Genomic DNA, 12932 nt, shown 5'->3' with positions numbered 1-12932 from the left:
TCTCCCATCTCCACAGAGGAACTCTGGAGCTCTGTCAGAGTGACAATCAGGTTCTTGGTTACCTCCGTGACCAAGGCCCTTCTCCCCCGATTGCTCAGTTTGGCCGGGCGGCCAGCTCTAGGAAGAGTCTTGGTGGTTACAAATATTTTCCATTTAAGAATGATGGATGCCACTGTATTCTTGGGGACCTTCAATGCTGCATACCTTTTTTTGGTACCTTTCCCCAGATCTGTGCCTCGACACAATCCTGTCTCTGAGCTCTAGGGACAATTCCTTCGACCTCATGGCTTTTTTTTTTGTCGTTTAAAGTTGGTGAGGGAAATAAAAGTATCCAGTTTAAGAGCAGTTGGAGGCCACGGAAGGAGTGTTGTATGGCATTGAAGCTCGTTTGGAGGTTTGTTAGCAAGGTGTCCAAAGAATGCCAGTATACAGAATGGTGTCGTCTGCATAGAGGTGGATCAGGGAATCGCCCGCAGCAAGAGAGACATCATTGATATATCCTCGGCCCGAGGATTGAACCCTGTGGTACCCCCATAGAGACTGCCAGAGTGTGATGGTTTTCTTCCTGGGAAGGAGAGGAGGACCAAAATGCAGCATGGTTATGGTTGAACACTTTTAATAAAGATAAATAATAATAAAGAAAACACAAAATACTAAGGCCAGGGCGTGACACAGAGGTCCGAACAACATGCCCTCCGGTTTGACACACTGAACTCTGTCTGCAAAGTAGTTGGTGAACCAGGCGAGGCAGTCATTAGAAAAACCAAGGCTATTGAGTCTGCCGATTGACAGAGTCAAAAGCCTTGGCCAGGTTGATGAAGACGGCTGCACAGTACTGTCTTTTATCGATGGCGGTTATGATATCGTTTAGTACCTTGAGCGTGGCTGAGGTGCACCCGTGACCGGCTCGGAGCGGAGAAGGTACAGTGGGATTCGAAATGGTCAGTGATCTGTTTATTAACTTGGCTTTTGAAGACTTTAGATAGGCAGGGCAGGATGGATATAGGTGTATAACAGTTTGGGTCTAGGGTGTCACCCCATTTGAAGAGGGGGATGACCGCGGCAGCTTTCCAATCTTTAGGGATCTCGGACGATATGGAAGAGAGGTTGAACAGGCTGGTATTAGGGGTTGCAACAATGGCGGCGGATAGTTTTAGAACGAGAGGGTCCAGATTGTCTAGCTGATTTATACAGGTCCAGGTTTTGCAGCTCTTTCAGAACATCTACTGTCTGGATTTTGGTGAAGGAGAAGCTGGGGAGGCTTGTAGCTGCGGGGGGGGTGCTTTTGGCCGGGGTTGGAGTAGACAGGAGGACGGCACGGCCAGCCGTTGAGAAATGCTTATTCAAATGTTCGATTATCATGGATTTATCAGTGGTGACTGTGTTACCTAGCCTCAGTGCAGTGGGCAGCTGGGAGGAGGTGCTCTTGTTCTCCATGGACTTTACAGTGTCCCAAAACTTTTGGGAGTTAGAGCTACAGGATGCAAATTTCTGCTTGAAAAGCTAACCTTTGCTTTCCTGACTGACTGCGTGTTGGTTTCTGACTTCCCTGAACAGTTGCATATCGTGGGGACTATTTCGATGCTATTGCAGTCCGCCACAGGATGTTTTTGTGCTGGTCAAGGGCAGTCATGTCTGGAGTAAACCAAGGGCTATATCTGTTCTTAGTTCTGCATTTTTTTAACGGGGCATGCTTATCTAAGATGATGAGGAAATTACTTTTAAAGACTGACCAGGCATCCTCGACTGACGGGATGAGATCAATATCCTTCCAGGATACCCGGGCCAGGTCGATTAGAAAGGCCTGCTCGCAGAAGTGTTTTAGGTTGCGTTTGACAGTGATGAGGGGTGGCGGTTTGACCGGGGACCCATAGTGGATACAGGCAATGAGGCAGTGATCACTGAGATCCTGATTGAAAACAGCGGAGGTGTATTTAGAGGGCAAGTTGGTCAGGATAATGTCTATGAGGGTGCCCATGTTTACGGATTTAGGGTTGTATCTGGTGGGTTCCTTGATTTGATTTGATATATACAGAGAAAAGAGTGTTCATTATTGAGTGTAAACCATGTATGTGTGTCTGTAACATTCTTATACATGCTTATCTTTAACATGATTATAATAGACTGGTGTTTTGCTGTGAAACAGGACACTGACTACACTCAGAAACTCATTGTTCCAGAGAATGGAATAAATCTGAAGACCCGAATCTTTGTGGGGGTGAAAGCCACCAATCTAACAGAGAGGTAGGACTACAACACGCAGATTAAATCTACCTAAATAAAATCCTTTTGTAAAGTACCATACTGCAAAATGTACAATGTATCACAAAAAAAACAAATATCTTTAAGAAAAAAAAGTGCTGTAGTTATACGGCATCCTAGAATCAGTCCCTCTCTTCCTTCTCCAAAGGTTCCACGTTCTGCTTGACCGATGCTACACAACAACAAGTCCCGTTCACAACAACAGCACCTACTATGACCTCTTTGTTGGGTGAGTCAAAATTATTATTCACCCAGTTTAATTTCTATAGATTTATGATAACTCTGCAACTGAAACTGAAGCCTTTTTTGTTTCCGGTCACGCCTAAATCGTGTATGAGTACAGTATGTGTATGACTCATATCTCTTGTCTCATTGAAGGTGTACATACACATGATGAACAAACCAGGGTCGAGTTGAATGGAGCGTCTCAGCATGCACACCTTCCGTTTCATTGAACACAAGAACATGACCGTCGCCACTTTCTACCTGCACTGTCACCCAACTCTGTGAGGTGTCCTCCTGTTCGTCCTTACTGCCTGTAAGTATCAACAATTCGAAAATAACACACAGGTCACTGCCTTCACTCAGAGAAAGAAAACGAAACATTTTGCGACAGTACATTGTGGCGGTCACGATCACGTTCACCATATTGCTTTTGACTCTCTAGACATCTGGGATGCCTACAACAACGTTCTAATGTTCCGGCTTAAAAACTGTTGCCTAGAGTCTGGGTTTCACAGACATTATTACCCTCTGAAGAACTCTAATTTATTAGACAACCCTATGCTATTCTAAGCTTATTCAACTGACTTGACAAATTTTTCAAACCGATAGGAACAGAAAACTGACTTCCTGTCTGAACTCTGTCTCTTTGATCTCAGAATTGTTCAGATTTCTCCAGGAGAAAGAGGGGACAAAGGTGCAGCCATACTATACCACTGGACCAGTGGTGTGATATGATATCAGACATGAATGATATATCAGACATGAATTAATGACACTTGATGAGAGTGAAATGGATTAGTCACCTCATTGCTCATACAGTATGAGTAATTAAATGGATGTAAGTCACTTCATTCTTCACCACCTTATTCTGTTTCCCTCTGCTACAGGTCTTCCAACAGCTTCACAACGTAAAAAATTCTTCCAAGTTGCCCTTGATTATCACAGTCATCAAAGCCTATGGCTTTCATTAAAATAAAATAAATAGTGCCCATTGGCTACAGTGTTGATATATCCCTCCTGTCCTTCCAACAGTCTCCCCCCAGTCCCAAAGAAGCCCAATGGGCCATATGGCCGTCACAACTTCGGTGCTGGCTGTGATCTGTCTCTCCGTGGCCCTGTTCATTGGTCTGTTCCTGAGGAGGGTAAGGTTATCCATCCTCCAATTAAATATGGTCTAGGACTAGGGACACCGTCTCTCCTGACATGTCTGAAGACTGGGACCAGTCTCCTAGCTAACAGTCAGTGGGGTATTTTACATTCCCAGAACACGTAGACAGCTGTTGTGAATGCATGATACAGTGGCAGGTTATGGGTAAAATTAGTAAAGGATGCTCGTTCTGAATTCATGAGTAAAGGATGGGAAGTTCTCAATCCATGAGTCAAGGATGATTAGTTCTCAGTTCATAAGTAAAGGATGGTTAGTTCTCAGTTCATGAGTAAAGGATGGTTAGTTCTCAGTTCATGAGTAAAGGATGGTTAGTTCTCTGTTCATGAGTAAAGGATGGTTAGTTCTCAGTTCATGAGTAAAGAATGGTTAGTTCTCAGTTCATGAGTAAAGGATGGTTAGTTCTTGGTAACATGAGTAAAGGATGGTTAGTTCTCAGTTCATGAGTAAAGGATGGTTCGTTGTTGGTAACATGAGTAAAGAATGGTTAGTTCTCAGTTCATGAGTAAAGGATGGTTAGTCCTTGGTAACATGAGTAAAGGATGGTTAGTTACCAGTTCATGAGTAAAGGATGGTTAGTTCTCTGTTCATGAGTAAAGGATGGTTAGTTCTCAGTTCATGAGTAAAGGATGGTTAGTTGTTGGTATAACATGAGTAAAGAATGGTTAGTTCTCAGTTCATGAGTAAAGGATGGTTAGTTCTTGGTAACATGAGTAAAGGATGGTTAGTTCTCAGTTCATGAGTAAAGGATGGTTCGTTGTTGGTAACATGAGTAAAGGATGGTTAGTTACCAGTTCATGAGTAAAGGATGGTTAGTTCTCAGTTCATGAGTAAAGGATGGTTAGTTCTCAGTTCATGAGTAAAGGATGGTTAGTTCTTGGTAACATGAGTAAAGGATGGTTAGTACCCAGTTCATGAGTAAAGGATGGTTAGTTCTCAGTTCATGAGTAAAGGATGGTTAGTTCTCTGTTCATGAGTAAAGGATGGTTAGTACCCAGTTCATGAGTAAAGGATGGTTAGTTCTCAGTTCATGAGTAAAGGATGGTTAGTTCTCTGTTCATGAGTAAAGGATGGTTAGTTCTCTGTTCATGAGTAAAGGATGGTTAGTTCTCAGTTCATGAGTAAAGGATGGTTAGTTCTCAGTTCATGAGTAAAGGATGGTTCGTTCTTTGTTCATGAGTAAAGGATGGTTAGTTCTCAGTTCATGAGTAAAGGATGGTTAGTTCTCAGTTCATGAGTAAAGGATGGTTAGTTCTCAGTTCATGAGTAAAGGATGGTTACAATGTTATACATGTTAGGTGAGAAATAATTAAGCAACATTCCATGCATAATGTTACAGAAATATAGCATTTTATAATTGAAGTAGCAGCAGGGCACTAGAGGTAAACTTCTACACACCTAAATGTATAGTTCCCATATGGCATGTACAGATTTTTGTAAGAATCATTTGTATGGTAGCTGACTGCCAGTCAGAGTAAATGTTTGATAGCTAAAGGCCAGAGCAAATATTGTATGCACTTGCTTGACAGATTCATATTTAAGAAATTTCACCTGGCACCTATCTTTTGGTTTCTGTGTATTCAGTAGCCTAAATACAATATTAGTTCAGTCAAAGTAAAAGTCTAAAGAAAACCTAAACCAGCAGCATAACAAAGCACAGTTTTAGTAACAGATTTAAGTACTAGTAGTCTAACTTCTCACATCCATCACTAGACGAAAACACTCTTTTGGCGTGATATGTGTGTACAGAACTGCTTGGATTCTCTTTGGGTGTGTGTACTGAATGCCTAGTTGACTGGCAGGGCTTTTTTTGGCTGCACTCCTCCTGGCTATGGTCTGCCAAGAAATGGATTAAGACGATAAAGAGATAAATTACTCTTCAAACCCACAAGAGAAAAAGGAGCTGATGGACTTTTTGGGCACAAAAAAAGACAAGGTCATAAAAATTGTATAAAAAAATGAGAGTTAAAATATTATCCCATAGGTGACAAACATGTAAAGCAATTAAAAATGTAGCAGGGGGTGGCACCCACTGATGTATGAAGATTGTACTGTGTTGTACTGTACAGTATTGCACTGTGGGAAACTTCTAGATAAGGACATGCACATAGCTCTGCGTCTCTGCCATTAACAGTTTCATACTTATATTTACCTCTATGACTCATGATCTAAATCCCAAATGGCACCCTATGCCATTGATAGTGCACTAATTTTGACCAAGGTCAATAGTAATGCACTATATAGGGAATAGGATGCCATTTGGGACGCTGATTGATGGGACATTGTCTCTCCACTGCCCTGGATCAGATGCACCTGTTCCCTTTACACTCTCAGGGAGGGCTGGGAGCCAGACATGAGGTTGAGGTCTTTTGAGACGGTGAAGACGGACCGTCAGCTGCAGTGACACGCTGGCCCAGCTCTGTACCTCCCTCTGCTTCTCCAGCACCATGGAGTTCATGAGCAACCAGCCCTGTCTCAATGACCACTTCTGTCATCACCTGGGAACCCTCACAAAGCCCACTAGTGTGAGGATGTAGAGATTACAATTAACATACATAATATATACAGTATATATACAGTTAAAAGTGTACTTAATGTGACAAAAAAAAACAAAGTCCTTCTGAGGCAGCAGAAGTGTATTAAATATACTGATGTATATTATGATTGTATAATTACACATATATATATATATAAGATAGCCCTGTTTGGTAAAATACCAAGTCCATATTATGGCAAGAACAGCTAAAATTAGCAAAGAGAATTGATAGTCTATCATTACTTTAAGACATGAAGGTCAGTCAAGAACTTGCAGTTGCAAAATCATCAAGCGCAATGATGAAACTGGCTCTCATGAGGACCGCCACAGGAAAGGAAGACCCAGAGTTACCTCTGCTGCAGAGGATAAGTTCATTAGAGGTAACTGCATCTCAGATTGCAGCCCAAATAAATGTTTCACAGAGTTCAAGTAACAGATTAACTTTTTAGAAGGCACACCTTTTAATTGGAATGCATTCCAGGTGACAACCTCATGAAGGTGCTTGAGAGAATGCCAAGAGTGTGCAAAGCTGCCATCAGGGCAAAGGGTAGCTATTTGAATAATCTCAAATATAAATATATATTTTGATTTGTTTAACACGTTTTTGTTACTACATGATTCCAAATATGTTATTTCATAGTTTTGATGGAATGAGTAGGTGTTCTAAAACCTTTGACCGGTAGTATATATATATATATATATATATATATATATTATGTATTAGGCTACAGTCTCACTCTGTGGTTGGTTGTGTGTTACAGGAAGAATACAGTAGGACACAGATACAGGACCCTCAGATACAGTAGGACATAAATTCAATTACACTCAATGAAAAATATACAGGTAATGAAACAAGACATTTGGCCAAATGTGTGTGTGTATATATATTGTCTACTAAAAAGATCCCATTCCAGAATGTTACCAACAGTTTGAAAATAATGAAAATCAGTCACAGGTTCCCAAACCAGCAATTTCCTGACCATGCATGGTAAAATAATAGTCCTGCTGTTTGTGTGTTGGTCCACCTGGTGGGGCTGCTGACGCAGTGTGCTTAGTGCTTTCTGGCCAAAGTGATCTGGCACACCATGTACAAAGTCACATGTAGTGAGGGCCATTACTCAGGCAGTTATGTTTGAAGAGATGGGTACAGAGTAGACTGTACACCACCCCCACACACAGACAGAGCATGGAGCTACTAAAACGTTTCACATCTTCTGGACTAACTATCAATGATCAAAACACTGAATACTCATCATTGCACATTCTTTAATTGTTGTTAATAATGTTAGGATGTACATTTGTCATGGAAAATTCTGTCATAACAAATATAAATAACGGAGTGAGTAAACTTGTTGTAATTGAGGATTAAACACCAAAAATAAGTGTGTTTCGGCTGATGATAATAATCATACTATTTGGCTTGTATGATTATCATTAATAACATAAATGTATTAAAGAGACATATGATCATCAACTTGTTCAGTAGATTTTTACAAGTGCTTCTTCATTCCTATATATTCCAATATAAAATGCATTTGATTAATCTAGATTACACATCACAGTATATAATATGAAAAGCAACAATGTTATTTGAACTGTGGCAGGTTGAAGACTTTCTCTCAGAGTCGATCTCATTTTAGCACAGTCTTTGCTGTGGTCAGCATTCTCAGTGGCAGCACATCCTCCACCCATTCGTTTGGAGAGGTCATCATTCGTTCCCATAGAGCTACCTCGTCAGCATTCGAGTCCATCCAATTCACCACTGCCCCATAACTTCTGCCTGTATGAAGAGATGGGGAGAATCTAGGCTTAGCCATTGTAATCAATTGAATAAAATGAGCGTTTTTCTATGGAGAAATCTAGAAAATGTAATATAAAAGTCCATTAGTACCTGTGCCAGGCCCCAGTCTTAGACCCCCCAGGAAGTTACTAGCCAACTTGTCACGGTCCCACACGGTTAGCTCCACGCAAGCGTCTTTCAGGTCTTCCTGTCTGAAGCCATCGTACACCATGGTGTGGTTAAACACCGGCTCCACCGTCCTCCTCAGCACCCGTGTCTTCTGACGACTCTTTCTGCTCGTATCTGGGAGCACAAAGCTACGGAGGAGGTAGTCTTACAATATTATTACATATACAACCTACAACTATCCTGAGCAAAGCAAATTTGAAAGGCTGGAAATCGAGGCTAAGAAGGGAATATGTCTTTATGATAGGCCTCCACATCTTCTGTTCTCCCCAGAAACTGTAGTTCTCCTTGATCATATTTAGCCATTCATACATTTCAAATGTTGATATTATTTATGGCATGTGTCATACGTACCACTTGACATATGGGTCGATGGTGGCCCCTCTGATGAGGGGAAGGTTCTTGCAGTCTTTCACCCAAATGTGAACCTCACCTTTGTTAGAGGGGGGGTCCTTGCCTAGGCCTAGGGATCAGAATCAAGCATGATTCAGTGAATGTGTACACTAGCTTTCTATTGCATAAAAGTCCTATTTTAATGTAAGGTAACTAGTTAACGAAAGCAACACATTTTCTTGATCAAATATACATTTTCTATATAATAAATTGCTTATAGAGACTGGTGACAGTTAAGACATGTGAGGCGTACAGACTCTTACTGTGGGAGACCTGAGGCAGGAAGCGTATGGCCAGTTTCATCTCCCCTCTGTCATCTGAGGGCTGCAGACTGGACGTGGGCTGAGGAGAACAGGGGAAGAAAGTCAGCACAGAGAGTACCCCAATTTACGATATAGAACCACCACCTCACTGGACACACTCCAAACCATACTAACACCTCTACAACCTACTGTGTATAGTGGCATACACATGTCATGTCAAACAATACTAACACGCACAGCCATTGAAATAAATAACAAAAACAGAGATATGGAGTTCAGTTTTGTATTATTGTTTTAGTACAGTGCTGAATGACACCAGTACACAGACAAAGCAGGTGTGTTGTTGTCTTACCCTGGATTTCAGAGCTAAGTAGTTCATCTGGGTGTGGTTAAAGTCCCATTTGGACAGGTCCACATCCACTTCGCCCAGAAAACTGTTCCTGCCAAAGGTGTCATGGTGCCAGACGGAGAGAATGAGGGTCTGAGTTCGGAGGTACTCCATACGAAGCCGATACTGATGAAGGAACAGGAGAGAGAGGTTTTGCTAAAAGCACTTTATGTCAGACCTTATGTATGTGTAGATACATTACTCTATTTAACGTAAATCATATAGAGTTTTTAGAAAATCTCTTACTCTGAGGAGCTCGTTGAAAATGGGGTTGACAGTCTTCTTCTTCACAGACGTTTTCCTCTTCCCTAGATTGGCTTTGTCAGGCACCAGGTAACTTTTAACATACCTACGACAAGAAACACAAGAATCATACACACGTACCATGTATTTCAGCAGTCCAATCAAATATGGAGTAGTAAATAAGAAAGCAAGGCTATATATTCCCAACATTTAGGGACCAGTGGCCTAGTGTAATAGTGGTACTATACTCACGGGTCAGAGCGGCCCCTCTTGGGGTCGACGACCGCCAGATCTTGGCACTGAGCCACAAAGATGTGGAACTCCCTGAGCTTCTGGACATAGTTGATGGAAAACTGGATGCTCCCCTGCACCTCCACACCTCCATAGTCGCCACTGTACATTGTCATCACACTGCCACTCAGCTAACACACACACGCGCACAGAGTTAAAAACGTTTAAACAGTTCACATAAAACCATAGCCATGCAGGCAGTTCTCATTAAAGTCAGGATGTGAAAAACTATCAAATTTGTGGTTAACGGGACAATTAAGAGATTTAATAAGACTGTTAATATTGTATAATCATGATAGTTGCCAATAGAAAATGGTTAGGGAGAAAATGTGCATGCTTTGAATGTGAACAGTGGTTGCGTCTTAGCAGGGCATGCGTGAAGTGAACATACAGAGGACACAGATGCCATGCCAGAGGAGCTGCTGAGTTTAGTCATAGATCTGCCCGTGTTCTGCCTGCCACCATGGTAACTGTCCTCAGAGGCGGAGTCAGTGTCTCTGCCATCGCTCTAGAACACAGACAGCAGAGCTTGAATGCCCAGTGCACATAGTGTTCTTTGACCTAAAGCGCTCACATGGAATAAAGCTGCAGTGACTTTACCTCATTTTGCAGGAACGAGGGAACAGACTTGCTCATCTTCTTCAAATGCTCAGTGTCAGAGTAGAGGGATGAGGAGGCAGAGGGGAGGGTAGATGCTGAGGGAGGACATAAAGAGAGGTATGAGAGATGAATTTTTCGGCTTGGTACTAAAACCATCAGAAACTTTTACAGATGCACAATTGAGAGCATCCTGTCGGGCTGTATCACAGCCTGGAACGGCAACTGCACCGCCCACAACCGCAGGACTCTCCAGAGGGTGGTGCGGTCTGCCCAACGCATCACCGGGGGCAAGGCCAAAAAGATCATCAAGGACAACAACCACCTGAGCCACTGCCTGTTCACCCTGCTATCATCCAGGAGGCGAGGTCAGTACAGGTGCTGGGACCGAGAGACTGAAAAACAGCTTCTATCTCAAGGCCATCATACTGTTAAATAGCCATCACTAGGCGGCTTCCACCCGGTTACATAACCCTGCAGCTTAGAGGCTGCTGCCCTATATACAGTTGAAGTTAGAAGTTTACATACACTTAAGTTGGAGTCGTTAAATCTAGTTTTTCAACCACTCTACAAATTTCCTGTTAACAAACTACAGTTTTGGTAAGTTGGTTAGGACATCTACTTTGTGCATGAACCAAGTCATTTTTACAACAATTGTTTACAGACAGATTATTTCACTTATAATTCACTGTATCACAATTCCAGTGGGTCTGAAGTTTACATACACTAAGTTGACTGTGCCTTTAAACAGCTTGGAAAATTCCAGAAAATTATGTCATGGCTTTAGAAGCTTCTGATAGGCTAATTGACATCATTTGAGTCAATTGGAGGTGTATAGGTGGATGTATTTCAAGACCTACCTTCAAACTCAGTGCCTCTTTGCTTGACATCATAGGAAAATCAAAAGAAATCAGCCAAGACCTCAGAAAAACAATTGTAGACCTCCACAAGTCTGGTTCATCCTTGGGAGCAATTTCCAAACGCCTGAATGTACCACGTTCATCTGTACAAACAATAGTACTCAAGTATAAACACCATGGGACCACGCAGCCGTCTTACCGCTCAGGAAGGAGACGCGTTCTGTCTCCTAGAGATGAACGTACTTTGGTGCGAAAAGTGCAAATCAATCCCAGAACAGCAAAGGACCTTGTGAAGATTCTGGAGGAAACGGGTACAAAAGTATCTATATCCACAGTAAAACGAGTCCTGAAAGGCCGCTCAGCAAAGAAGAAGCCACTGCTCCAAAACCGCCATAAAAAGTCAGACTATGGTTTGCAACTGCACATGGGGACAAAGATCATACTTTTCGGAGAAATGTCCTCTGGTCTGATGAAACAAAAATAGAACTATTTGGCCATAATGACCATCGTTATGTTTGGAGGAAAATGGGGGAGGCTTGCAAGCCGAAGAACACGATCCCAAACATGAAGCACGGGGATGGCAGCATCATGTTGTGGGGGTGCTTTTCTGCAGGAAGGACTGGTGCACTTCACATAATAGGTGGCATCATGAGGTAGGAAAATTATGTGGACATATTGAAGCAACATCTCAAGACATCAGTTGGGAAGTTAAAGCTTGGTCGCAAATGGGTCTTCCAAATGGACAATGACCCCAAGCATACTTCCAAAGTTGTGGCAAAATGGCTTAAGGACAACAAAGTCAAGGTATTGGAGTGGCCATCACAAAGCCCTGACCTCATCCTAAAGAAAATATGTGGGCAGAGCTGAAAAAGCGTGTGCGAGCAAAGAGGCCTACAAACCTGACTCAGTTACACCAGCTCTATCAGGAGGAATGGGCCAAAATTCACCCAACTTATTGTGGGATGCTTGAGGAAGGCTACCCAAAACGTTTGACCCAAGTTAAACAATTTAAAGGCAATGCTACCAAATACTAATTGAGTGTATGTAAACTTCTGACCCACTGGGAATGTGATGAAATAAATAAAAGCTGAAATACATCACTCTCTACTATTATTCTGACATTTCACATTCTTAAAATAACGTGGTGATCCTAACTGACCTAAGACTTTTTACGAGGCTTAAATCACAGGATTTGTGAAAAACTGAGTTTAAATGTATTTGGCTAAGGTGTATGTAAACTTCCGACTTCAACTGTACATATACTTGAAATCACTGGCCACTTTAATAATGGAACACTAGTCACTTTAATAATGTTTACATATTTTTGCTTTACTCATCTCATGTGTATATACTGTATTATATTCTACTGTATTTTAGTCTATGCCACTCCGACATCGCTCATCCTAATATTTATATATCCTTAATTCCATGATTTTACTTTTAGGTTTGTGTGTATTGTTGTGAAGTGTTAGATATTACTGCACTGTTGGAGCTAGAAATACAAGTATTTCACTACACCCGCAATTACATCTGCTAAACATGTGTATGTGACCAATACAATTTGATTTGATTAACCTTATCATAGATCACTTACTGTAGCTATTGAATTACCCAACAATGCTAGCATTCTATAACATCTAATAAAAAGCCTGTATTCTACATTATATTTGGTATAAACTGTCTAACCCAATATCGAACCAAAGGCAAATAACATTTCTAAGAAAGGTACAAAACAAATCTTAA

The 12932-nt window shown here is 41.7% G+C and overlaps 1 protein-coding gene and 1 long non-coding RNA gene across 6 annotated transcripts in view; one reads left to right on the top strand and one right to left on the bottom strand.

Annotated features, from left to right (window-relative positions):
• Window positions 1–12926, top strand: part of LOC118359585 (uncharacterized) — a 23719-nt gene extending 10793 nt beyond the window's left edge. For 2 of the 3 annotated variants that reach the window (XR_004820707.2, XR_004820718.2), the window contains exons 2-6: window positions 2147–2244; window positions 2411–2491; window positions 2641–2800; window positions 3520–3629; window positions 5987–7294. This is a non-coding gene — a long non-coding RNA (uncharacterized LOC118359585). Of the gene's footprint in view, window positions 1–2146; window positions 2245–2410; window positions 2492–2640; window positions 2801–3519; window positions 3630–5986; window positions 7295–10503 lie in introns of those variants that run through there. The other variant, XR_008137697.1, reaches the window with a different exon arrangement.
• The window catches only part of LOC118358770 (uncharacterized), a 25434-nt gene continuing 19936 nt past the window's right edge, over window positions 7435–12932 (bottom strand). For all 3 annotated transcript variants that reach the window (XM_035736808.2, XM_035736727.2, XM_035736886.2), the window contains 9 exons: window positions 10333–10427; window positions 10124–10240; window positions 9694–9863; window positions 9445–9547; window positions 9163–9324; window positions 8811–8889; window positions 8509–8617; window positions 8080–8285; window positions 7435–7968 (listed from right to left, as the gene is read on the bottom strand). In XM_035736808.2, the coding sequence (XP_035592701.1) occupies window positions 7820–7968; window positions 8080–8285; window positions 8509–8617; window positions 8811–8889; window positions 9163–9324; window positions 9445–9547; window positions 9694–9863; window positions 10124–10240; window positions 10333–10427 (1190 nt within the window). In that variant the 3' untranslated portion in view covers window positions 7435–7819. The remainder of the gene's footprint in view (window positions 7969–8079; window positions 8286–8508; window positions 8618–8810; window positions 8890–9162; window positions 9325–9444; window positions 9548–9693; window positions 9864–10123; window positions 10241–10332; window positions 10428–12932) is intronic.

The sequence above is a fragment of the Oncorhynchus keta genome, chromosome 1 (genome assembly GCF_023373465.1).
Source record: "Oncorhynchus keta strain PuntledgeMale-10-30-2019 chromosome 1, Oket_V2, whole genome shotgun sequence".
Classification (NCBI taxonomy): Eukaryota; Metazoa; Chordata; class Actinopteri; order Salmoniformes; family Salmonidae; genus Oncorhynchus; species Oncorhynchus keta.
This window is presented reverse-complemented; position numbering and strand designations above follow the sequence as displayed.